Source organism: Acanthaster planci, linkage group LG20, assembly GCF_054643075.1.
Source record: "Acanthaster planci isolate LZ-2023a linkage group LG20, COTS_SCS, whole genome shotgun sequence".
Classification (NCBI taxonomy): Eukaryota; Metazoa; Echinodermata; class Asteroidea; order Valvatida; family Acanthasteridae; genus Acanthaster; species Acanthaster planci.
In genome coordinates, this window is record NC_141796.1 from 1,950,207 (window position 1) to 1,977,158 (window position 26,952).

The 26,952-nt window shown below is 42.4% G+C and overlaps 1 protein-coding gene across 8 annotated transcripts in view; it reads left to right on the plus strand.

The window, feature by feature from the left end:
- Positions 1 to 25,828, plus strand: part of LOC110975532 (signal peptide, CUB and EGF-like domain-containing protein 2) — a 61,425-nt gene extending 35,597 nt beyond the window's left edge. For 2 of the 8 annotated variants that reach the window (XM_087130646.1, XM_087130654.1), the window contains 17 exons: positions 1,628 to 1,744; positions 2,031 to 2,075; positions 4,155 to 4,271; positions 5,009 to 5,131; positions 5,507 to 5,623; positions 6,781 to 6,903; positions 8,301 to 8,540; positions 10,366 to 10,491; positions 13,087 to 13,245; positions 14,865 to 15,074; positions 15,476 to 15,637; positions 16,462 to 16,629; positions 17,280 to 17,441; positions 19,120 to 19,317; positions 21,468 to 21,620; positions 22,006 to 22,085; positions 22,610 to 25,828. In XM_087130646.1, coding sequence (XP_086986772.1) covers positions 1,628 to 1,744; positions 2,031 to 2,075; positions 4,155 to 4,271; positions 5,009 to 5,131; positions 5,507 to 5,623; positions 6,781 to 6,903; positions 8,301 to 8,540; positions 10,366 to 10,491; positions 13,087 to 13,245; positions 14,865 to 15,074; positions 15,476 to 15,637; positions 16,462 to 16,629; positions 17,280 to 17,441; positions 19,120 to 19,317; positions 21,468 to 21,620; positions 22,006 to 22,085; positions 22,610 to 22,768 — 2,459 coding nt within the window. In that variant the 3' untranslated portion in view covers positions 22,769 to 25,828. Of the gene's footprint in view, positions 1 to 1,627; positions 1,745 to 2,030; positions 2,076 to 3,227; positions 3,264 to 4,136; positions 4,272 to 5,008; positions 5,132 to 5,506; positions 5,624 to 6,780; positions 6,904 to 8,300; positions 8,541 to 10,365; positions 10,492 to 13,086; positions 13,246 to 14,864; positions 15,075 to 15,475; positions 15,638 to 16,461; positions 16,630 to 17,279; positions 17,442 to 19,119; positions 19,318 to 21,467; positions 21,621 to 22,005; positions 22,086 to 22,609 lie in introns of all 8 variants that reach the window. The other 6 variants (XM_087130649.1, XM_087130651.1, XM_087130648.1 and 3 more) reach the window with 6 other exon arrangements.
- Positions 25,829 to 26,952: the final 1,124 nt, after the last annotated feature.

Consider the following 26,952-nt stretch of genomic DNA (forward strand, 5'->3'; position numbering starts at 1 on the left):
ATATTTGTCAAAAATAGTCTGTTTTGCTTAAAAGAGATCCGGATTTCTCAAATTCGTAATGTGATGCGGTAAACAATCGAGTTGGCTTTCATTCACAAAATGGCCATTTTAGATTGTGTTCCCCTAATCCACTTTATTCATTGAGCACTCCCATTTATTACTATAAATAAATGGATAACCTCACTTTGAAAACGGGTTATGAACATGCTCTTATTTTCAGATATGATGATTATTATTTATTTGGCATCAAGAACAATTACAAACAATACTACTCGCTAGTTGAAACAAGGACAACACCGTGCCTGCAATAGATGCTAGGGGAAGAAAAAAGTCAATTGAATGACTGTAGCCCACAGGCCTTCTCCAATACTGCAGGCATCATATAAAGTCATATATACAGTATATATAATTATGCACACCAAGAGAAAACATTAATTAAAATGCTAACATTTACAGGTAGATACGTTCCATTTATGACTCCATGTTGTCTACAACATGAATCTAGGTTGTCTAGAATCCCAAATTAAACAATTTTGAAAACAAGGCAGTGTCCCGATCAATTGGAAGTTGATGTGCACCAAAATGACAAAGCTCACCACGTGAAGGGTTTTTCGCAGATCACATCACAATTATGAGAAAAGAGGCACTTTTTTGGGACTACTTCACTTCATTTCCTCTTGACCCTAACAGTCCTCAGTCCTCCAACAGGTGTTAGGTTGAAGTCATGTAAGAATATACCCAATTTAGCTTCACCCCTCCGAGAGGCCATGAAAGGTGAAAGGTTGTGTGAAGAAATTACCACTTTAAGAATTTGTTTTACAGAGTAATGTATCGATACAGTTTTAGAGAAAGCAACATATTGAAGAAGTAATTTGACAAATCAGACTTTACGACTGATGACTGACATTACATTCGCCAATAGTACACGTAGGTCTTTTGGGAACAAAGTGATATCTTCCTGCACATCCCAGAGATGTACATGTATATAATGGAGGTACAAATATTTTGCTGCCATAATCTGACATTTTTAGCTCTTTTTATTTTTGTTTTCTGCATTCTTTCTGACCTTGAAAAATCTAACAAACAGTTGCTGATTTTCAAGCCTCGAGAAGCATATTGTGCGGACTCTGTTTCAAGAAGTAAAAGAAATTATTTTCACTGGTAGAAAAATGGTGTTATCCAAATATGAATATATTTGAAATATTCTTGTACTTTTGCCTGTCTCAGTATTGTCGTAGTTTTGAATAGATTTTCATAAGAGAGTGTGTAGATGCAAAACAAGCTGGGAGTCTGTTTTATGAAACTGGGAAACCCAGCTTTCAGAGAACAGTTTAAATTCTTTCTAAATTTAAATTTTCAGGAAGTCACGAGGTCAGATTGACACTCCAGTCTTCCATTTGTGAACAAAGTAATTGGCTCTGTGTTTTTTTATCTTTGATTTTCTCAAAATGCGGAGGATATGTAAATCAGCCATCTGAACTGAATGCTGTTGATATATTTATCTCAGCAAAACTGCGTACTATGCTGTTGTTATAGGTCCAAAAAGTGTTATACATGGCTATATGCCAAACATTTCCTTGTCAAATGTCATTGTCATTGTAAATGCCATTTTCATTGTCGCCCACAGCAACCTGCTTGCACGGCAATGGCGAGTGCCAACATGTCTGTACCGACTCGCCCATCGGTCCCCTCTGCAGCTGCCATGAAAAGTACAACCTACACACGGACGGCAAAACCTGCGTAGGTAAGTCTACATGTGCTCAGAGACATGTTTCCAGTCTAGTGTCACCGTAGTTCCTTCGCAGTACGCCCTCTGTTGTTCTCAAAGCCAACGTGACAGGCAAGAAATAAACACCAAAGGGCACTTATGACAGATCCGCCATCATTTTGCCTGGACATTTTGACCAAAATGTTCCGCGTTAAAGACCATTTTTGGAATAAGATGGGAAGAATTAATTTCTGATGTGGAAAATCTGCTACGGTAATGTTGTCAATCATCCAGCCTGCCACATTCCCATTGAAATCAACAGAGGGCACTGGAAGACTAGCCAAGACTGTCATCCACAGCGTGTTCGGTAAGCTAGTGTTTGTGCACAGCTAAAAGCATTCCTGGGATAATATACTAAACGGACAGCCAGCACCATAACTGGTTATTGGTTTTCTAACACCTGTGTTAACTAGTTTCCTGTGGGAATGAACCCTCAAAAAACTCCCCCCCCCCAAAAAAAAAGTAACATCATTTTACTAATCTAGTTGCAGGGTGTGATTCCTGAGGATGATTTACACATTTTTTAAAGCTTAAACTTACAGATTTTCATTCAAAAACTCCAGATTTTTGTTACAGGTTTCTTTTACCAAGGTTTTGCTTCAACTTTGCAAAAAAAAAAAAAAAAGTGCAAAATTCTCTTAACCGTACAGCCATTCATAGGTTTGACACTTTGTTGTAACCTTTTCCATCAAGTGAGGTTTATTTTTTTCTACATCTAAACTGACACCTTTGAATGATTTTCAGAGAAAGAGTGTAATTACAATTCTGGGTTGCTATCTCGAAAAGTCACAGGATGTTATATTATTGTTGTAACAATCCTGCGTAACAATCTTTAATTTCAAATCTTGCTCCTGTAGTAACATTTAACGATCTGTAATAACATAGCAGTCATTTTAATTTTGCACTCACGACAAAGCTAGCTTGACCAAAATGGACGCACTAACTGCAAAGCCTTGGCCTAACTGTCTGGCTACCCGCAGTCAACACTGATTGGAAAGTTTGCTATGCCTTAGGACAGGAAACACGCACATGAACTCAATGTTCTGGTTGTAATAACTATCACTTGCTCGCATTTTGTTTATACTTAATACTTTAAGGCATTTACGTTGACAAACGTCTGTCGGGAAAAAACCACGCACAATTCCTTTTCTCTCATTTTACAACAAGTAGTTTAGATCCACTAGGGAATTTATCATAGAAACTGCACGTAGATAATCAAATTTAGTTTTTCAGCAAAATATAGCGGTATTAGAGATGCACTTCTTTTGTTGTCAACGGCGATCTTAAAACCGTCAATTTTGTTTGCCTCTCACGTAACAAAATCCCACAAGGACTGTTCCAGAGTTTCCTTTGTGACTCCATTTCCTTTGGAAACTGAAAACTCGCCTAAATCCTGTTAAACTTTCTCTTCTTTTGAAGTAAAGTGTTTCCCTTCTAATTTTGATCCTTTGGTATGGAGAGGCGTACGAAGATACACATGACTCTTTCCCGTCAGGTAGTCTTTGCCATATTTTCTCCTGCTGTTTATAAATGTTCCGACGACCCTTCTCTTCATTTCTTGGTGTTATATCCTACTTCTAAGTCTACTGTCAACCATTTCTTGTCAACTGACTGTATGCATTTTTGTCTTGGAATTCGATTCTGACCTGTCATCTTCCTCCTACTCGTTTGTACGTCTTTTGGCCTCTTAGTGAACCTGTTTCATCTCTACACCTTAGTGGTGCCCCTCGTTATCCTAAGATCTTTGCCTCTCCTCAATGAAAACAGTGCCTCCTTTTGAAATTAACCTCCTTTGAGTGTATCAGTACACATTTTGGACACTCCGTTGTGATATTTCCATATTTGTTCGTTTCATACTGCCTGTGCTAATTTCCATTTCTTCGTTTTCTCGCTGTATCCATTTTTTGCATGCTTTCTTGTTTAATCGCATCTTTTTGCATGAATGAGTTGGATTTATGCATGCAAGCACACTTTGCCATCTCCCCTTTTTCAAGTAGCTTCTTCCATCGTTTGAAACATTTGTGCAAACTGATAACTCTATTGTTTTTTTTAACTTAGTCCAGTTTAATGTACATATTTAAATCATCATTTTTCTCATGGTTTCCTGCTGTTTAGATGAATTTTAAAAAGCTGATAAACAGTGACAAGATGTAGCCCATGGTGCAAAATCCTAAAAGACGATTCAGTGCATGAATCATGGAATAAATGTTCAAAAATCTTTAAAATTATGATTAATGGGGTGGGGGTGTCTACTAGAAGGAGCGGATAAAGAAAGATGGTTAGAGTAGACCCTGGAGGATAAATCTCATGAATATTCATAGTGAAACGGTTCGGGGAAAATACGACGAATGTGTATCAGTCATAATAGGTGATGCTTTCTACCTAGAAACATGTGGCCTCAATAACGGTGGTTGCGATCGAGTTTGTTCAGATACGCCGACGGGAGTTCTCTGCAGTTGCCCTGACGGGTTTGAGCTCCAAGGAGATGGGCGAACGTGCAGAGGTCAGTGCACTGAATATTCATAAGTGGGAGGGGCCCTGAACTCCAAGTATAATGACGAAAATGTGGAAATCCGTCACTGAGCATCCATTTTTCTGAAAGTGAAATTACTGGTACAAACAGAAGAACCATGTTTTCATCAATGCCATCAAAAATAATTTGGAAAAAAGTGAAAAAAATGGGCTGTTAAGGAGATTGCTCCAAGTATCTCAAATTAAAAGATGAAATCTTCTGTAAAAGTGAAGAACAAAACAAGACAACAAAACAAACAAGTAGACTACAGATTATTACAAATTAAGAGCTCATCTTTTAAAATTTGAGACACCTCATTGTCTCAAATCAGGTTTAAATCATTCAGCTAAGCTTTGAGGCTGTAAGATGATTCTTGAGTGAGAGAAATTTCTAGAAAAGATGGATTCCACATGATGGACTCAAAATCTCTCCCGGTCCAGCCTCTTCCCATGCAAAGTTTCATATCTTACTGATTGTCCAGGTCCATTGTTCAAATGAGGAGCTGTCTATGTTTAATCGTGATGGTGTCGAGAAACTTTTGAACAGACATTGTACTCAAAACGATGGCTGTCTTGTATATTTACAAACGAGAAAAATGTGCATTTTGGCGTGCTAAGACTCGAAAAAACAGCCTACTTTGAATTAATTCTAATCCTAATTAATTAACTCTAACTAACTCTAATTTAATTCTTTTGTGGTTTTTTGGGGGGTGCATTTTTCGCTGTCAGATATTGATGAGTGTTCGATGAACAACGGGGAGTGTGAATATCGTTGCACCAACACCATCGGGGATTTTGAGTGTAGCTGCCCAGGAGGTTACAAGCTCCTTCGAGATGGTCGGTCCTGTGTGGGTATGCTCACATCTCAATCTCTAAACCAACCAAGTCCTTAACCGCTTCAAATGGGATGTCATGTTAACGTGAGAGATTTTGTCTGTTGTAACGAGGACGTTTAAACACATCCGGGCAAATTCTGCATTTTCTGCTGCATTAATGTCCGTGCTTCTCCCCACACTTGAGTAATTCCCGTAGAGTCTGTTCACACTCACAGGCTCGAAGTGGAGGTTGAGTGTGTGAGTCACACTGTGACATTATCTCAGACATTTGAAAAAGTCCCGTCTGTAACGATCCTTTTCACTTCAGACACTTCTCACATGGGCTATTACAAAGAATATCAAGTTGCCTGGACAACTTGAAAATACTTTTAAAGGTGTCTTGTCTCGCCAGATGTAGATGAGTGCTCCGTCAACACCACATGTGACCACACCTGCCTCAACTACCCCGGGGGTTTCCGCTGCTTGTGTGATGCAGGGTACCAGGCATATGGCATCACCCACTGTGGAGGTAAAACTATCAATAAATATACCAGTCTGATGTCAGTGACAGATTTTAGATCTACAAAGTAAGCATGTTGGGAAATCATGATTTTAATAGAGGGTTGATTTTTCTAGGTTGAGGATTTTGCCTTGAGCAGACAAGGAATCATAAACACTGTTTGACTTGGTTTTGCTAGAAGGCTTTTAAAAAAGTTCGCAAGCTTAATACCGGTACTCATCAGAAGCAACACACATGGTTGCTCCATAGTTGTTGGGACCAGGACTCGTCACTACACTGATTTTGTGGGGGCAAAGAAAAGGACAGTCACACGAAAAATTTAAAAAACTTCAGCTTAAAGGGTGTGTTTACAGTACAAGAAAAAGGAGTAGTGTCTCTGAGTTTTCTTGTAACTACTCAAAAACAAAGGAGTGGCCATACTGAGGCTGCATTTGAGTGGGCTACTCATGTTAACAGGAGTAAACTGAAGTAGATCTTGAAGGTTTGCATGGTGGAATATGATAAGGTAGAGAGTTTGCGGATACACCATCTGGAAAATATCTCTTTGAGTATGTGTGGTTCTGAAAAGAACCGGTTTACTCGACATCCTTAGGAGTAAACTCATGAGTATGTGAATAGCAGGAGTACAATCTGCACGCTCAGTGAGGTCGGGAGTATAACTCTTGCATCACATGGTTATTTTATAATGCTCTCTAAATTCAAAAGAGTGAAAATTCGGCCTTTCTGAGTGAAAATTCACTCCCACAGTCGGAAACTAGGGACTAGATGTTTTAGAGTGAAATTTCCTCAATCGAAAAGATCCAGTTTTCACTCGAGCTCGGACTGAGGTGATCATTTTGTCAAAGTATTTCAATTCAAGTTGAGAGTGATTTTCACTCTAAATCGTCTTGTCCCTAGTTTCACTCTTTCAGATTTAGAGAGTGGTAGAAATGTATAACCGTGCACCATTTGCACGGTGTGACCCGGATGCAGTATTTCCTGCACCAAGTAGCGGGAGCAGCATACACGAACAAAGCCCATGCATCTGATGCTGCATTGTTACTACCGCCGTCATGACGGCGGTGGTAACCATGCTTGCCACAATGATTTTGATGGCTGAATCAATCATGAAGACCATAAATGATACGTACATCGGTGACCACTTTCTTGTCCCCTTGCAACGACAGACATCGACGAGTGTTCCATCGACGCCGGCGGCTGCCAGCACATGTGCACAAACCTACCGGGGTCCTACGAGTGCGAATGCCAGGCTGGCTACCGGCTACACCACAACAAGAAAGACTGCATTGGTGAGACAGGGATTCATACTTGCAGGTTTTAAACATTGAGCTCAATTTCATGTGTCCCTGTTTTACGCAAAAGCGGCCATGCGAGCCAGAAGTAGCCAATGAAGTCATATTATACGGCGACACAAAACTGCCTTTAACTTTGCCAGCGTTAACCCTAACCCTCCTCAATCCTTCACCTGTTGGAGGATTGAGGAGTGTTAGGGTTAAAACCTGTTTCTGAAGCGTGTTCCGGAGTAGATGTCTTTTGGCTGAGAATAAAGTTGAACATGTTCAGTTCTTTTCGTTCAAACTTGAAGCTGGCTTGGCATGTTGAGTATAAATAGGAAATAAGGTAAACAGTGCTCCTCATCAGTAACATATTCAGCGTTTGATGCTGATGAGATTCGGGTTTTACTCCTCGGAATCAGTGGTGTAGCTAGGATTTCACGAGTAGGGGGGCACAAAGGGGGCACCAGCATCTTATGGGAGGGGCACCAGCTTTCAGTAGTGTGGTTTTGGGGGGCAAGTTTTTGTGAGCCTTGTTCAATATCCATTCATCCTTTTTTTCAGTGGGGGGACCAGGAATTTGTTTGGGGGGACGTGTCCCCCAGGCCTACCCGCCATGGCTATACCACTGTTCGGACTATCCTCAATATATGTAGTCATTATCTGTTGCTGATATTTTAACATATAAGCAGCGTAAGTTTGTCCCACTCTCTCTCAAATCAAATCACCCTCTTTCAAAACCTGTCCTTTAAAAAATTGGGGAGGGGCGGTGACAGGTTCCCCCCTTCTCCAAACTGGAAGTGTCGTTGGTTCTCATTGTGCGGACCTTACGTACCAAGTTTGAATTACCCTTGAACGAAAGAGACCCACATAATGCAGGCAGGCATGGCAGGTCCACACAAGGTTGCACCCCTCTTTCTGGGAAACAATTTCAGAGACGTATTCAGAGTTATCCCCAGCAAAAGTGACAGGACAGTCAAAGGAACCATCAACAAAACTCTAGCCTAAAATTGTGTTCCAATTGCAAGAAATGAGAGAAATCCACGTAATGCAAGTTTTGGGAAGCTTTTATAGTTGAAACAGAGTTAACCCCTTTCTAAACCCTCAGGTTTAGAGGTATTTTGGGGTGAAGGTTCACCAAAACAAAAAGAGGACCAGTCAAAGGAAACTATCAACTAAAATCCAGCTTAAAACAGTTTTCACATCGCAAGAGAAAATAGTTTTCCACCACTTACTTACTTAATCCTCTTCATCCCCGATCGGACATAAAGCCAAAATGATCTCTCTCCACTTGGCTCTGTCCTTGGCGATGTACAGTGCCTCTCCCCATGTGAGATCCATTTCTTCCACTTCTACATGCCTCACTGCAGTATTTACAATTGCAGTCTTCCTTTTCCGTCTTCATATTCAAGCAGAGTTGTCCCGGTGCGTCCCCCTGCGCCCGCCGGCCCGGGCCATCCTGTCCTGCAGCACCAGCGACGAGGAGGAGACGTGCTCGCTGCGCTGCGAGTCCAACTCCCACTTCACCTCGTCCGGCCGGCGCGCCTACACCTACCGGTGCGGTGACAGCACGGAGTACCGGTGGACCAACGGTGTCAACGCAACCGAGCTCCCCTTGCTGGAGGCGGATGAAGCACTCCCCAGCTGCTCTGGTGAGAACCATCAAATCTTTGCTCCTCCCGAAAGCTGAGGAAATATTGACAACAATAATTAACTATCGTTTAATTTCTGGTAATGACTCCAAGGATTCCTCAACTGAGCGCCCTAGGCACTGTAGCTACCAAGCCTGAAAAAAAGAGACAGTGAGTTGCAGTTACAGCTCTAGAGGTGGGAGGAAATCTCCCAGAGGAACATTCTGGGGAAAACTCACAGGATCAGGTGGGGAGTGAAACCCCAATCCACATGTAGAAAGAGCAGGGAATCGATCTTTTAATCAAACCATCTCAGCTCCTTGGGGGAGTATACAGCTTGATCCTGACATTTCAGGTGCAAACAGTTAATCAGACACAACAACCATCTCTACCCTCGTAGGTACCGGGGGGGAGACAGGCTAGTGGGGCAGGTAGCATGCCCAAGGTCGTAGCACGTAAGCCAGCATGTCAAGGGTTTGCATGGCTTTCACCTTGCAGGCCAGTGCTCTTGGTCCCACAGGCTGGATTTGAACATCCGATGCTCTGGAATTAGAAGTTTAGCAGTGTTAACACGTCATCAGATGCACCATACTGTCAGATATTGCTATATTTGACAAATACCAAAATTGTGTATCGTCATTAGACTTTGTGCCCAAGATTGGCTGTCCATGGTGCGGCAACCATATCAGTGTGTCACTATATATGTGTTGCAATAAAGTTAGGTAGATATACTGTCAAAAAAAGTTGGCCAAACAGTGTTGGGCATTTGCCCAACCTTGGTTAAAGTTACCACATTTTTGGTTAATTTTCATCACTGTTGTCAAAACATCACTGGCAAACATTGACCACCGATTGGGAAGAATTTGCCAGGTTGGGAAGTTGATATGTACACCAACGTCAGGCAAAATATCAATCCAAAATTGACCAACCTTTTTGCAGTGTAGTCCCAGAAATTGAGGGGCCATTTTTTCTACATCCCTGTCACATCCGACATGTGATTTTGTAAGTTCAGAACACATTTTCTAATTTCCAAGAGTGTTGAATTGATGCAAATTACCTGCCAAACAAATAGTAATAGTTTGAAATGAACAAATCCATTCCGGTGATATTTGCATGTCAAGTAGCAAAGGTCAGATGTAACAGGGACATGAAAGTGTCACCTTTTGGACCCCTAGTTTCTGGCATTACCCATATATGTACCATAATAATGGATCTTCTATTTGCGGTGGGTTTCCAGTCAAGGCCTCACAAATTCAATCTCATACTTCCATCACATTGGATGAAACAATGGACCTTTCCCATGAAATATGCAAATTGGACATGTGCATGTGCGCTACTACCTCTGGTTGGCTAGCGCGGCCGACAACGCTGTCGGTAGCATAGGCGCGCTGCTAGTAACCATAACCTTGACTGTTGACGGTCAATCAAAACCATATTACAGCCTTTGCCCGATACTTGAGCACAGTTTTCTGGAAACTAAGTGAATTTTCCGTGTCCTGAGGTTGGAAAATAACAATTCCTTGTCTTTAAGTTTGGCACTCATGTCCAACTATACTAGTACAGAAACGGCGATAGTGATGCGCATGGAGATTTGTATTGTTACGTCCTAGATATAGGCAATTAACTTTGTCAACCAGTGGTGGTAATGCGCATGTGCCTGCCTTATTTGCATATTTTATGGGAAAGTTCCATTACACACTTCTGGCTCGCTGGCCTGATGAGTCCTCGGGTATTCAAGTCTCCATGCACCTGATCTGGTCTTAAGCCAACGTTAAAGACGGGCAAGCGCATATTTGTTCCCAGTTGATATTCCCGAAATGATAATTTTCTTTCCTTCCGTACGCAGCCTCCGTCAACGCTCCGACGTACCACCACAAGGCTCGCTTCACCTTCACGGCCGAAGACTGCGAGCTGCGCCGCTTCACGCGCTCCGAATCCGTGGTGTCGGATTTCCTAAGTAAGAAGTTATCAGGTACAACCACAGGCTGCATTGCAACTTGCTCGTATTTATTTTCTCTCCCTGTTCCTCTCCTCGGGCTCACTAACCCAAGCCTCGTTAACCCTGCATGCCCCCTAACTATACATGCCAAGTTTCATTGGAGCCTTTCCACTTCCTGAGTTTTTAAAGGCTGGATAATTGGAACGTTGTGTTTTCTGGAAGAAAAACAACAATCCGATAAAGTCTCGCACGCGGTACACCAGCTGAGAAGTTTGCTTGGAGTTTGCAATCCGCCCCGAGCTGAAGGGCACCCCCAATTGGCGAAAGGAAGACAGGTGGTTATAAGCGGGTTCTTGCACGCGTTCTGCACACGTGTACGCAAAGACCATACATGCTGGAATTAATAAGTTACGCGTGCTCCGCGTCCAACGTGCATCATACATGCGCGCCTCATGGCGTGCCTATGCGGCGAGTACCATAAAAAACACGCCCTCTTTGGTTCCGCTCGGAGCGGATACATGTATTAAGTGAGAAATCATTGCTGCACTGGTTACAGTGACTCATGACTCGATACGAATGCCCAATGGCTGTTTCATTTAAATACATGTACAGTCGTTGCATTATATTTACACACGGCTTTGTCCAGTTGCGTGATACTGACATCACTGAAAACAGCTGTTGGGATAAGAGTTATCAGTCTGTTCCCAGACCAAACGATCCTGGCTGTGTTTACTAGTGAACGAATATAGCCCGAGATGACAAGGTGTTCGCATTGCGTGGGCACTTTGTGTTCTGCTTCCGACTTTCCAACGCTGGCATGCAAATATGACCCTGTAGTTGGAAAGCTCTGTGATGCAGAAGCCATGTCTTATTAGTACTGGCTATGGCTATGCAAAAGCACACAAGTCCCGGCTTGCAGACGGCAGCTTTTCACAGGGGATTGCGCATCGGAATCGTGCGGCCAAAATCCCGACTGTTGTTATCTCGAACAGGTTGAAAACTACTCAAGCGGGGTACCTTTAAGCTGAAAAGAGCCGGACTTTTTTGGGCCATCTCACAGCCACGGGCACAACGCCCAAGATTTTGATCAACTCTTTAAAACATTCTGCCTCCATTCGTGGTTCGAACCGATTCAAAGAACTGTGCTACTACATCCTCCTCTCATCACAGCTGATAGAGCTCACACTCAAGGCTAAATCTTCTAAATGGTCAGACGATCCTGTGCCTAGACAATGTTTCGATCAGTTTTGTTCTATCATCTTCCAGAGAAGTGTTTACCCCCATTGTGGTTCTGCTAATGTTTCTTAACCTAGGTTAACATCCAGCTGTCTCCATTCAATGGTCAAAGTGCACAGGATTGTTTAGCTTGTGTCCATGAGCAAGACAGTTTACCTTAATTTGTTTCTCATATCAAGGGTCCTGCACTTCCCTTTGTAAATGCACCTGTCCCTATAACACCACATTCCTTTTTGATATATGTCTCAACAGCAGACCAGAGCAAAGTATCTGCTGCTAAATTGAAAATGTTGTGCCTTTCCCAAAACAGCATTCTCCTAAAAAAATTCACTAAGTATCTCAGAATGAAAGAGGAAGCAATTTTACTTTTATAAAGTTTATTTTTGATTTGTACTGTTTCAAACTGCTGCACATATTCCCCACAGTGTTGATGAATGAAACTAAGCTAATTTCTTACGTACTTGGATTTGAGTAAAAGTTTTAAACTTGCTGTTCTTGAAGCTGATTTCAAAACAGTATGTAGACTCCTGCCTGCATGTGCACATTAATGTTGTGATATGCATTGCATGGCAAAAAAACATCATAGCTTACTCTCTGCTTTCAAATATCTATTCTGGCATGCATTAAGAAAAAAGGAAAAAGTGATAAAAATGCCTCTAGTATTAAAGAAGTTATTATTTATTATTATTGATTATGACATATTTTTGAGGCAACAAAGTGAGCTCTGTGAGCTCTCTCTGGTGATAGGCCCGTCTTGGCCGTTTGCCAACAGGCCAGATTGTCTTTTACAAAGACAAGACATGTGTATAGTGGTATGGGTTTTTCCAACTAAGCTCGGGTTCGAGTTCAGTCCAGCTCCTGGGCTCGCAGTGCGCGTGTGTCCCTGAGCAAGATGGTTTACCCTGCATTGCACAGGGAGTAATGAGCAGCAGCATTGAGCTGTTTGCATGCACCCAGGGGGCCAAGGCGACCCCAGGGGGCCAAGGCGACCCCAGGGGGCCAAGGCGACCCCAGGGGGCCAAGGCGACCCCAGGGGGCCAAGGCGACCCCAGGGGGCCAAGGTGACCCCAGGCACTGGTGGCAGAAGTGGGGGGAAGGGTAATGGTCCCCCGCTTTTGGCAGGTCCTTTCAACGGCTCATGCATGGTGGTGTCACAAATGGCCCACCCACTTTGAAAATCATCCCACCGCCGTTGATCCCAAGAGTTGAAGGGCCCAAAGCGAAGGGTCAAAGGGTGACGACGAAGTTTGTGACATCCTTCTGAAATCTGTTCCTCATTTAGCCAAGAAAGTGCTTAAAACCTGTGATCTGCAGAGAATTCATCCGTCGTCAGTAAAATACTCCCCAATAATAACTCTCCCAGCTGCACTTAATGTTGACCATCCAATGCAGAGATCGACGCGGAGGGCTGCAGTGGTCTGTGCGAGGTGAACTTTGTCAACCTGACCTGTCAGAGCGACAGCACGCGCCGTGGCAAGCGACGGACCCGCGCCCGCAACTCGCTCATCTTCGCCGACTTCGAGATAGCCGTGCGACCGGAGCCGCCCACCTGTGAGTACATGCTATCACCCCAAAACAGGGATTTCATTTCTCAGGATATTTTCCCAATTTTGACTTCTTTGATGTACAGATGCTGGAATCTCATACGTGTAGGTTTACTCGTTCGGGCTTTGCTCCTTTTCAATGAAAAAGCCAAGCACAAGATGAACATAATCATCGCTATTTGGGAGATAGCTAATCCATTTCTTGTAAAAAGGTGCTGAAGTCACAATATTTATTGTTATTACTGTGACAACCCCTCTAACGGATGGTTTCAGAGGTGTACATCGCTTCATCCTTAAATCTCGTCTTTGCTGAAATTTCAGAGAGCGGAAATTGTCCACCGTACTTTTAATTCTTCAGACAACTGCCTTTTGCTTTTCTTTCCGATTTCTTTGTGGAAGTTTAGATACACTGTTCTTTCATAACGATGAACTTTCAAGTGAGTTTCCATCTAAAAAAAACTCACGTCATCACTCACGTTGTCACGATTTTCACCAGACAAATTGTGCTATGCAATGAACGCTAGTACCTCAGAGAAACTCATGTATTGAGTTGGATCCCTTTTCCTAAGGATTAACTTCAAGAGTCGATGCAGTACGTTAGGCAAAAGTGTATAGAATTTATCTTAAATGCTTGAAATTTGTTGGTCCAATCCTTAATTTGAGTGAAATTAAGGATCATTTATTCGCCTACTGACAACTCAAACCCAAGGCGAACTATTACAGCAGTGAGTGTGCTGTTGTCATTGAGCAGGCCAGGTGTGAGTTTATTGTTAGAGTTGAATTTGCCCCTAGTAATGAAACTCAGGTAGGTCTGTGTTGCCGTTTGTTGCCTACGCAGTATAAATTTGTCACTTTGTGGCAACGAAAAGTGCAGATATTGATTAATTTTTACTCGAAGGAGATCACTGTGATTCAGCTGATTCCAATTGATTAGGATAAGTTTTTTCAGCCACAAAAAAATCGATAAATTTGTTCCAGTCAGATATTCGTTTCTTTTTTCGTGTCATTCTTGTCTTGTCTTGTCGAGCTAGGTCAGTTTTCGGGAGCTCACATCAGTTTCTAGGTCAAACTCAGTTCGTGATTATGTTTTGAGCCAATTTTGTCCGCTCAACTTGACCTGATGCGCAACGTTAGGTCACCGAGTAGTCATAGGTATCTAGTCCACCCACGCTGATGGTGGACTAGGCCGAGGAGCTGCTGTCAGAGGAAGAAACTCCAAGCAGTGGAGCCCCCACCCGTTTCCAGGCCCTGCCCCTTATGTCTTCGCTAAATGCCGCTGAAACCATCATGTAAGCATGGGCGGAAATCCAGGTGGGACAGGGGGACACGCCCCCCCCCCATGAAGTTGGCACGGGGGACACAATGTCGAATGTCCCCTCCATGTTTTGAGCAAAACAAAATACTAAAAGAATTGATGGATCGAGGGTTTTCCCTTTTTGAGTTTTTATAAATGGAAGAAGATGATAAACACGTTGTGCACTGCACAAAAACAGTGAAAATTGATGTCCCCCCCCATGATCGAGGAGAGATCTCCGCCCCTGCATGGAAGAGTGGGGTTAGCTCACTAGCCGCAGCCTGCCAAGAAGCAGAAAGCAAGACTAAGTCTCGTTGGACTCTCCTCCTCAGCTGACTGCGACGTGGACTGCGTGACGGCCAAGACCAAGAAGAAGATGCGGAAGACAATCCGGAAGCTGAAGTACGCCATCAACAAGGAGCACCTGGTGGTGACGTTCAACGAGAACACCGAGTACCGGGTCACCCGCAAGTCGTTCCGCACTACCTCGGACGTGGAGACGGCCTGCCAGCCCGGCCACGTCATGGTCAAAAACAAATGTGGTAGGTCCTCCTCGTTTTATGTTCATTAAAGGGTTGTACTTTACTGGAGTGAGGTCTGCTCAAAAGTGCAAAGGTTTATCAGGTTTAAGGTTCGATTGTCAAAATTTACAAATTTAGTTTAGGGCTCGTTAGTCTGAAAATGAGGGGAAAAGGTTAGTTAATCTATGCATTTAGTGCACTAGTGCAAGTGTTTATTAATTTTTTTTACTTAAATGGAGGGGTTTCTGTGTAAAAGTCAAAAGGTTTATCGGGGTGAGTTAACGCTCGATTGTCAAAAAGTGCAAAACTTTCCTGTAGTTCAGGGCTCATGCATTGGGTCTGAAAATAAGGGAAAATGGATTAATCTAAGCATTTGAGGCACCAGTACAACTGCTCATTAAACTTTTTATTTTTCTCTGCAGTTGCATGCAGCGTAGGAACCTATCATGACACTTTCTCGTCTCGCTGCGCCCCCTGCCCGCCCGGCACCTACCAGGACCAAGAGGGACAGCTGGAATGCAACAAGTGTCCCCAGGCGGACAACACCGGCATTGCGGGAGGCTCGGACATCTCACACTGCGGCGGTAAGTTCACGCATTCCGTGGGGATTATGCACACGTGTCAAAACATAGAAACATTGGGGCGGGGGACACATTTGTTGTTCCCACAACTGGGCCCGGCTTTCCTAACATTATCACTTGTGAAAAGTTCCACAAATCCCCAGTCTCAGGTCAGCTCAGGGAATGGGCCTGATCGACTCTTGTTTACGAATTGTTAACTAGCTTATATAGTCAAACAAATCAATCTGATTATCATGTACGTGCCGTTATCACACGCACATCTCTGTGACTTTATACTCTTCAGTCACCGGTCCCCTGACAAACTGTGCTCCTGCCAACCTGTGGCACGTCAGATGGCCAGTTTTTGTCTGTTTTCTACTTAGTAGTTACCATAGAGCTACAAATATATCAAATTAATAGAGCAAGTGTGCTAACTCGCTATGCAAGGTGAAGCCTTCTGGGTGCAATCTCAGTTGGGCACAAACCTGTGGAGAACTCAATATTTTGGACAACTTTGCTTAGCTATTTGCATATCTGCAAAAAGTCGGTCGGTAAATGAGCGATTCACTGTTCTGTCTTAACAATGCACAGGCATGCGCATAAGCACTGTAGATGAAATTTGGGCTAATCATAATTTCATGTATCATACTGGTAATAAAAATTGTGTTGCATGCTACGTATGTTCTTGCACGTTATATTGTTTGGAATTTGTTCAGTCTTATACGTTCTTACAAACATGCGCACGAATTCAAAATCTTTGTGCCTACGAAGCCTCAAAATTCTCAATGGCAGGTGCTTTAGCAATTCAAAGTACCTCGATAGTGATACCCGATTTGCTGTCCCTACAGGGCAGTGCAGCCCTGGCGAGTTCTCCCTGGACGGGTTCGCACCTTGTCGGCCTTGCCCCGTCGGAACCTACCAGGCGGAGAATGGGCGGACTCATTGCATGAACTGTGGGGGCGGATTGCAAACCAGGGCGGCGGGGTCCACGTCATTCGCCGATTGCCAGGCGAGGGGTGAGTGCCATATTTTTTTCTAAAAACTGTAGTAATATAAGAGCGTGAAAGTATGGACTTTAATTTTTGCTGGAGGCTTTTCCGACTTTACGATGCACACACAGGTAGAGCTATATCCACTGCGAGCGGAACAAAAGAGGTGTGTTCTTTTGTTACTTGCCGCTTAGGCGCGCCATGAGGGGGCGCAAGCGTGATGCGCATTTGACGTGGAGCGCGCCGAGTACACATAACTAATTTACCCCGACATGTACGGTCTTTGCGTAGACGCAGAACGCGTGCAAGAACTCGCACGCAACCACCTGTCTTTCTTTTCGCCGATTGGGGGTGCACTTCAGCTCGGGGCGGATAGCCTTGTGCGTCAGTACATTGGATTGAAGATCTCACTCATCCTTAATTTTGTAGCTCTGTGGTTCGAGTCCAGCCTGTGTAACAGGAGACGGGAATTTGCGGGGTGGCAAGTGCCCCCAGGACTCCCCTCTTGGCTACGCCACTGTTTTCTAGTCGTTGAATTTGGGACTCCATGCAAAATGCTTTGTCTACTCTTGTACGAGGGGAATGAACTCGCTTTTGGACCAAGATCAAAAGTTCGTGAAATTTTTGCTGAAACTCGATGGCAAATCCTCCAAAAAACTATTTTAATTTGAACACAGAGAAATGCACGGCGGGGAGTTTCTACGACGTAATGCGGCACCGGTGCGCGCTCTGTCCTCAGGGGACGTACCAGTCCCAAGCCCTCATGAATTACTGCATCAAGTGCCCTGGAAACACGACCACTGATGGCGATGGAACGACCACGGCCAACGAATGCAAAGGTGAGGGATGGGGGTCATGTGATCCGATCATTACAACTGCCCAGGGAGATATGCGCATCATCACGGAAGTCCTGAATTTGCTTTGAACAATAAAAATCACCACGTTGAAACATTTAAGGGTCTTTCTATTTGTTACGTTTGGATGATATTTAAGAGACAAACCCAGTTCTGTCAAACATACTTTTTTATCTTCATTGATGTTTTTATGATGCCATGAATATAACAGGGAGTTGTTTTTAATCAGTTTTTTGAGCGTAGCATTTTATACAAAATTCTGGATCCCTTTTATTAACACAAGGACAAAAGACTTTGAATATTCTGTCTCAAAAAGTTGGTACTGTTGGCATTTTCATGTACAGTTGTACTGGCAAGGAGAAAACTGGTCACTGCAGTAGATGGAGCCTAGTTCCATCAAAGACATGTGCATTTTTCCACTATTGACTATCAAAAGGATCATTCTATAAATTCAGGGTCCAGAAGAGTGACACTTTCATGCCCCTGTTACACCTGACCTGTGTCGTTTGACATGGAAATATCACTGCCAAATTGATTTCAAACTATTTCTATTTGTTTGGCAGGTAATTTGCATTAATTCGTCACTCTTGGAAGTTGGAAAATGTGTTCTGAACTTACAAAATCAGATGTCAGATGTGACAGGGACACAGAAAAAAATAGGACCCCTAAGTTGTAGAATGACCCATCAACCAAACTTGGGTGTTAAGGCATGTACGCGCTAAAAACCTCCGGGTCAGATTGACCCAGAATTGGGTCCCATTCGGCGCGACCCTTTTCCGGGTCAAATTATGACCCAGAAAGGGTCAAATACAACCCAAAAGGAGGTCATTTTTGGACCCAGAAAAGGGTCACGCCGAATGGGACCCAATTCTGGATCAATCTGACCTGGGAGTTTTTAGAGTCGAAGGGGAGACATGTTTGTTAACAGTGCTATAGCCTAATCAATTACCAAAATTAGTACAAATCAGTAATTTTTTAGAAGAACATTCATTGTGGAGGCGTTATATCCTAGTCATTCGATCACTTCAGACACAACTTGGTATACCACACTCACAGCAAAAACTTGTCATGTTGACAAGACAAAACTTGTTATGGCTAAGTGTCTGTATAGCAACAAGAATTCACTTGTCAAAAAGACATGTTTTCAGTGCTTCCCCCCCCCCAAAAAAACAACAACAACAACACTCTTTCTCTGATGGGATTCGAACCCACGACCTCCTGCTTACCGGTGCAATTGTTCTACAGCTCAACCGCCGAGCTAGTCGAGGTCGGATCGTTGGCACGGATGGATTCAGCTGTGGGCAGCGCAGTTAACAGTGCAACTGTTTGTGGATTGTTGTCAGAATTTTAGTATGACACGGCAGGGAAAAGCTTGCCCCTGTCACCACCAACAGAACTCTAACACCTCGACTGTTTTTATTGTGATTAGTCTACTGGGACAATGAATCGATAAAGAGCTTGTCAAAATCTCATCAGTATGACAAAGGAAGCTTTTTTGGGTCACTATTTGAGCAGAATCCATGCATCATCAAATGTTTTCAGTGTATTGCTAAAATACACGGTGAAAAGCCTCACAAGCTGTGTCAATTAGAAATGCAACGTACCTCCATAAAATCGAATATGGCTCATTGATTTTTCTGTCTGCCGTCGTTGCGAATCCCAGACAGGCGATGCGGTGGCGTAATCGGCAACTACATGGGCTACATTGAGAGCCCGAACTACCCGGGCGATTACCCGTCGGGCATCGAGTGCGTGTGGCGGGTGGCTGCCCCCAAAGGCCGCAAGATCATCGTGGTGGTGCCCGAGGTGTTCCTACCCGAGGAAGACAACTGCGGAGACCAGATTGTCATGAGGAAAACCAGTAAGAACAAAAGTACTTATGTGTGAATTGTGTCATAAGCAATCGTTGTGTTCCCTCTACTATTAAAAATAACATGTGTGATTCACTCTGTAAAATCAAGGCCCACGGTCATTTTTCTCCAGTAAGTTTATTTCAGATTGCATTAGAAGACCAAAATACATCTTTGTTGTGATGTATTGTTAGTTTTAGTGTCCTGATGAAGCAGACTTAATTTGGGACCCGTTACGACAAAAATGAGCTTAAAGTCGCATTCCGCTCTTTCCTATTTTGAAGGTTCAAAATCATATTGAAATGGAGGTTAATTTAGGGATTGTGTAATATTTGGAAAGACTAACCCGTTTCCTATTTAATTCCAAATATTTCGCAGGATCAAAGAGTTAAAAATGTCATTTTGGCAGTAGTTTTGACAAGAGCATTATGCATGCCTGGTCTGAAATGTTGAAACAATGTCAGGAACAAAGACGTAATGCTGCCAGAATAATGCCACATTGTCAACTTATACTTCTACCCTAAGTGTTCCATGTACATGCCATTGGAGAGCTCTCTTTCTGCTGAACTCAAAAATACCAATATCTCAATTTTTGAAAATTCCGACTTTCAGCTCATTTTGTAGTGACGGGTCACATTTGTGTGGGTACAAAGATGTTGATGGTTCCTACTGATGTCCATGCTGCAAGTTTCTTTTAATCCTAAGAGCCTGGCCTATCATTGGGCTTTCAGGACTTGGTACTACAAACTACTGCGTACAGTAGTCAGAGCCTGAAGGGCCTAGCCCTACAAATTACTACTTCTGGCTAGGTCACTTCCATTGTTACTCGTACAGAGAACAATAAAGCCATGCATTCATAGTGCCACTGCACTGTACGGTACATTGTCTTATCTATTGTATTTTGTGGCTTCAGAGAACAATAAAGTCATGTCCTCTTACACGCGACAGCGCCGAATACTACATTTTACGACAAAGTAATAATTTTTTTTTTATGTCCGGTTAGGGTTACAGCCGAGGCCTCTTGCCTAAAAGTGGCTCTGACGACTTGTGAGGTTCATTTTCACAGAGCAGGTCATATACCATTTAACATTAACGAACTTGTATCTTGGTAATTCCAGAAATTCCGATAGTGTGATATTCTCATGTCGCTGTTACAATCTGACATTTGTTCTTCGACATGGAAATATCACCGGAATTGATTTCAAACTTTTGCTATTTATTTGGCAGGTAATTTGCATTAATTCATCCCTCTTGGAAATTTGTACTGAACTTACAAAATCAAATGTCAGATGTACAGGGACGCGAAAAAAATTGGATCCCTAATTTCTCTAATTACCTATCTCTTAACTGCCAGAAATGGTGAACGAGTTAATTTTTTTCCTCTGTCTTCATGAAATGACGAAAAGCAGTGCTAGCGTAATGAGATTGCTGCAATTGATATGCAGCCCGTATTAGGAGTTCAAAGTTCAGTGAAGCAAACCGTAGAGGTTTCCAAGAAGTAAGGCCTTCGTGTCTTCTTCGTTTCCCTGGTGGAAATCTTTAGGGTTGAGTAACAGACACACTTTCATGTTCCACGAGTTGAATCATCGTCACTTTCGGACCACCCGAGGAAATGCTCTTGTAATGCAGTGTCCAGCGCTAAACATAAGACGTTTGTGGCAACAGAAGAGAAAAGCAGGAGATAGTATATTGAAACAAACCTTGTTTGTCTTCACTCGGAGTTCGGAAATGCCAGTGAGCTTGGGATCTTGAGTATCGGAGGACGTCAAGCAGCTGATTTTACAAACATTTATGCAATGACGAAACTGCACTGGATACACTGCATTTTACCGTGTATAAAGTTCTTCAACAAATTAGGACGCTTTCTACCAAAGTTACAGACTGTATGTGCGAATCTGTGACTTGTGCTCCAAATAATGGCTTATCTTGTCTTGATTCAAGTTGTAATGGACACGTGTGCGAAATATGATTACAAGGAAAGTGGTCCTCATTTTAACACCGATGATGTAGAAATGTGTAGTCTGAGGCAAAACTTGTTCCGAGTCAAGAGTGGACTTGGCACAAACTTTGGCAGGAATGGCTGCCCAGGCATGCAAAATGGCGGTCAACGTTTGTAAGCATAAGACAGGTCTGTAGTGTATGCACTCTTCTCTGTTTACAGATTCTCCGTTGTCCATGACCACCTTTGAAACTTGCAAGAATGTAACCCGACCGATAGCCTTCACCGCCCAAACCAGGAAGTTGTGGATCCAATTCAAGTCGGATGCGTTCAACTGTTACTCGGGATTCCAGATTCACTATGCCACCTATGACGGTAAGCTCACTTAACCGAGATCTCCGCTCGTCAGAGCTCAGTCTCGTCTGCAGCTAGGCATTGAATGACCCCCCCTACACACTTCCTAGTGCAAGGACGACTGCATTCGATTTGACACTCATGTGACTACTCACACTTACTCAGGACCAACCTGCTGAGCCAGTTACTTGGGGAAGTATCCCACAGTTCAACGCAAAAACATGTCAGCTTTGTTTTAATGGTACAAGGAAAAGTTGATACCTTTGTACTGAAACAATTCAGTACCCATGGTCCATTAATATGGCAGTGGGAAGAATTTGAAACCATTTTGTTTCACGCAACCACTTGGCCGAAATGATTTCTTCTTGTCACTTTTCATGTCTTCGAACGTAACTTTTGCCTGCAGAAAATTACGAGGAGCTCATTAAGGATATCGTGGGAGACGGGCGGTTGTACGAGTCCGACCACCACCAAGAAATCCTCAAGGTACTGAAAAGTTTCTCTGTCTGGTTGTCGATGCTATTCAAAAACATAACGTAACGTGATCGTGTAAACTTTATCTGACAAAATGCCATTGCTTATGGGGGCGGAGTTGTCAGGATTTTTCGTGACAAGATATTTTGTTTAATTTTCATTCATGACGTATCATTCCCCCCAAAACACAATTTTTTACTCCCCTTGCTTCCAAAAATTGTTTTGAAAGGAGCAGCGAGTTGTGTCCATGAACATCGCCATAATAATCGGCAAAAACTTGTAAGGTTTTCAAATAAATCACAGTTACGTCTATGATAACTTTCTCTTCTTTTTTTCACCATTCAAGAAACTTGCTTTTATTTCATCATTTAAAATTCAAGCACTTTAAATATAACGGCTTCTCAAATTCACCAGAGTTAAAGAGGTTGGTGTATCATGGGTGTAAAGTAGGGTTTGCCGAAAATGAAACCATGTTTGGATGAACGAAATTCAGTCACTGCTTCTGACCAAAACGACTGAAACGATCTTTCTTCTAGGACAAGGAAACGTTGACGGCCTTGCTGGAAGTGATCGCTCAGCCCGAGACCTACTACAAATACAGTCACGAGGAATCCATGAACATGCTACCAGATTCTTTCATTGAATTCCTCCGGGGCAAGATTTCCCGCCGTTTCTACCCGATAACGAGACGATGAGTTACACTGCGTTGTAAGATTATCTCCTTTGTATTAATTTGTAAATATAAAAAAAAATTTTAAAAAGGAACCAAATTGGACAAAGCATAAATGTATGAACAAAATGTATTCCATATTCCTTTTTTTAATTGTGTTTAATTGAGAGTTTATTTTTCAGGCGGGGATCCATGTTTAGAGAACAGTTTCTCATATTACTTGAAGTTTTTTTTTGTTTTGTTTTTTTGGCTTGGAAGAGCTGAGCCACGTGTCTGTAAAGGTCCCAATTAGGTTGATCTTTAGAACGCGGGCAGTTGTCGTAAAGGGGGAAAGAGATTTGATTGTCATGTTTACTCACACACATTTTAAGAGGCTGACCCGTTCAGTTTCGGCATGGCAGCTGGCAAAGAAAGAAGTTGATTTGCTATCGATTAATTCCCGTAATTAAGTTGTGGGGGGGGACTTTAGAAGATAAAGTTGTGCAGAGTGGTTCAAGTCAGATCCAGTGTCCTAACAAACTGGAGATTTTGAAATCTGGTCTGAAATGAATCAATAATCATCCGATCAGTTCACCCGGGAGCTGTCATTTTAACCTCGTCACTGGGTAACTTTTGTCACTTTTGTTCACTTATTGCTTGCTTTCTGTTCGTGGAGGGGATAATTATTTTAGTGAGGGTTTGCTCACTTTACTTTCCGAATGCTTATTGTCTTTGCTAGTTTGGATTTGACTTTGGTTTGGGGATGGGTTGGTCGTCAGAAAGGAAGCTTTCCACATTGCTGCATTTATTGGGTATTCCCAAGCCTCTTGCATCGCCGCCTTGTAGTCAGTCTTAAAAACCCTCGCCGCTCTGATTTCGAACCGCCACCTCGGAGTATAACATGGACCACTTGTAAACTTTTAAATTGGAAATGTTTAGGAAAGACTGTGTGTATTGTGTGTGCGTCGCTCGGCGACAATAAAAGTATTAAAAAGGTCTTGTTGAAAATTACTGCTTGAATTTTTTTTCAAAAACATGACACGGTATATAACTTTTTATAACTGTGTTGAAATGTTAGAACTTGTTTTAGAAACGGTACGCCGGTTTACAGGTTAAGAGTACAGTCATTGTTGATACTGAATAGTATAAGACATTATTACCGTAAAGTATTCAGAACAATTTAGGCTGAGGAAAGATTATATTGAATCGTCCAATAGTTGCTGAGGAAATAGTGCATATACGTAGTATTCGCCTTGTTACCAAAGTTGTTCGTAGAAACGATAGCTTAATAACTGGAGAGAGCAGGAAAGCACCTGTTCTTTTCGCTATCCTAGTGGGAGGGAGTAAACTGTATGAGCTACATGCATATGTGGGTGGTTTTCATCTTTTTAAAAAATATCAGTCCGCGGCTTATTTGTGGTTATAAACAGTCAAGTCCTCACAGGTCTTCCCAGTCTTCATATTGGTCTTTTACAAGCCTTCAGGTCCTCACAATTCATGCAAGGTCCTCACAGGTATCGTCTTGTCGCAACCCAGTGAATAGACTGTTTAAACAAACTGTGACAAAGGTATTGTTCCTTCGCTACCGATCGTATCACCCTTGCATGAAACCCAACCTCAGGCTGACTTTTGATTCGACTTGTGAATTGTTAGAGAATCCTTGCAAAATGGTATTACGCAGTCGAGCCTCTTTTTTGAATTAATGAATTTCTTGCTAAATTGCAGAAAATGGATATGAACTCGTGATGTCGTCGAATAAATCGGTCAAGGAATTATCCCTGCCTTGGTAAAAATGACTTAACCTTTCCCACAATTCATTAGAATTTGACCAAAAAAATGTTTCCAAAGATCATGCCCCATTGTAGAATTTTGATTGTTAAACAAGTCAGTGTTCTGTTCGTGGAGACCGACCAAGAGGTGCATCCGTAAGAATCTCGCCAGTGTACTTAGAATTGTTGTGGTGGATAGACATCTGTCAGTACAGAACATACCACCGATTACGATTGTGATAAATGCGTTTGCGGTTCTCTTGTGTATATAATGTGCCAAAGATTCGACTCTGTGCATCCAAGCTGTACATATTAATACGTTGTTTTAATAAGTGAAAACAAATGCACTGCCGAAAACTCGCGTTATCTCGCGTTGTTTGATATTAAAGTAAAAATCTTAAAAGTATTAGAATTTGAAGACAGGATCTCCGATGTGAGGATTTAGAATGTGAACGCAGAAACTATGATTGTTCAAGTGATGTTTTCAGACAGGTGGTTGCCTAGGTAACGGAATGTACCATTTTGAACAAGAATATAGTTCTCATTTGTCTTCCAAGTTTTAATGTAGGCCTGTGCTGACTCTAAAAGTCTTTTTGTTCTTACTCATTGTAAGCATTTGTTCCTGCCAGACGTTCAGAACAGCTATTCCGAACTTGAACTAAATTTGATGCATTTCCCGAAGAATTTAGAAAATAATCGGAGGTGATTTTTTTTGGGGGGGGTGTTGTAATTCAAAGGTCGAAAAATTGTATAATGGGGGGGTTGTGGTAAGACAAAAATCACGTGATTACCACCTTTCGTTTGTATTTATCCCCACCCCACGTGACGGGGGTTGTGGTTTGTATTCTTTGTGTATGGGGAATTTCAGGCCCCATCTGCATCGTGTTCGTACGCGAATAGCTTAGAATTCAAAACTAGAATTTAGAATTTTTCCCTTGAAAATAGTGGACATTTCTCTGTTATTAACCCGAACAGTCCTTAACCCTCGGACGGGTAGAGGATCGAGGCTTGTTAGGGTTAATCGGTCCAGCACAAATTCAGAATTCTCAAAATAAACAGCGCTTAGTAGAAGATTTTCATATCGAATCTCATTGGGCTATAGACAAGAGTCATTTCAGGAAGTCAAGCAGTATTGGTGAAGATTTTTATTGGTTATCATCAAAGCCTCAGAAAAATTTAAAGTAAAGAGATGAGAATCTAAAATGAAAGGCCATGAATGAAGTACAATAGAGGAATGATTTAAAGGGCCAAACATAGTCAGTATCTCGTTGGATCTTGAGAGTAGGCTGAAGAAGTCGTCGAAGATATTGAATAAACTCCGCAACTTTGTACCAAAACCTGGAAGCGATTTTCCTGTGTCTAATTTCGTATATTGTACCGTCAAACGTTTAGCGTTGGTCTATAAATCCACAAAAGTTGGCCAGTAACATCGTCCCTAGACGCCTACTGCGTTCCATCCTTCTTATTGGCTGGTTCTCAGGAATGCAGTACATGTATTTGATATTTTGCGCGTGCTGCATGAATAATTTAAATGTACTTGGCCTGCTTCGGAGAACGAGTTGCGCAATGATGATCTGGAACTCGAGAGGGTCTCCATCAACGAAACCACTCTTGTGACGTCGCCCCGTGTCAATTTCAAGAATGCACGGTTTGCTTTGCATGTTTAAAACACCCAAGTCAAAATTTATTGACTTGATACAGAAATCGCCGTTGGAACATTGAATTTTTATGTCTAGCACAATGGGAAACTCTCCTGACAGTTGAGTGTACACCGTTTTAGACGTTCTACGAATTGATGGTCTCTCGGAATTTTTCGATTTGTCTCGTTAATATTTTCTGCCTCACGTTCAATGGCGATTTCAGATTATCATTTAAAATGAAACTTGTCGGAAAGAGTTTGTACACGGACAATGAATTGACACCATGTACACAAATCCTATGAGACTAGTCAGAAAATTCTGTCTTCTGAGTGAACGCTTTTAGATTATTATGTTCACTACTAAACTTGTTTTTTTTGGACATGTTACTGTCTGATGGCTCATGAAGCACTGCAAAGGATAATAAGAGATGTCCGCGTACGGAACTGGTACCTACCTGCCATTTCACGTTTAGTTTTAATGTGTCTTGTGCATTTTATATACTGTCTACTTCTACATTTTCATTTAACTTTTATGTGAATTGACGTTACATATCAACAGAGTCCTATGCGGACCCCACTTGACGCCCTGTGCACAAACCCCATGGGACTGGTCTGAAAAGATTTAAGTGTTTTCTAAGTCATCGACTTGGTTTTTTTCCTTTCTAAATTGAACTTTTCCGGACATGGTTTTGCTTTCTGACGGCTAATAGGTCACTGTAAGGAACAATTACTGGCGTCCATTAAGTGGGGGTTAAATCTTCCTGCTGTTAAAGTAAACCATTTTTGAAATAACTAAGGCGACGATCGATATATAACTAAACA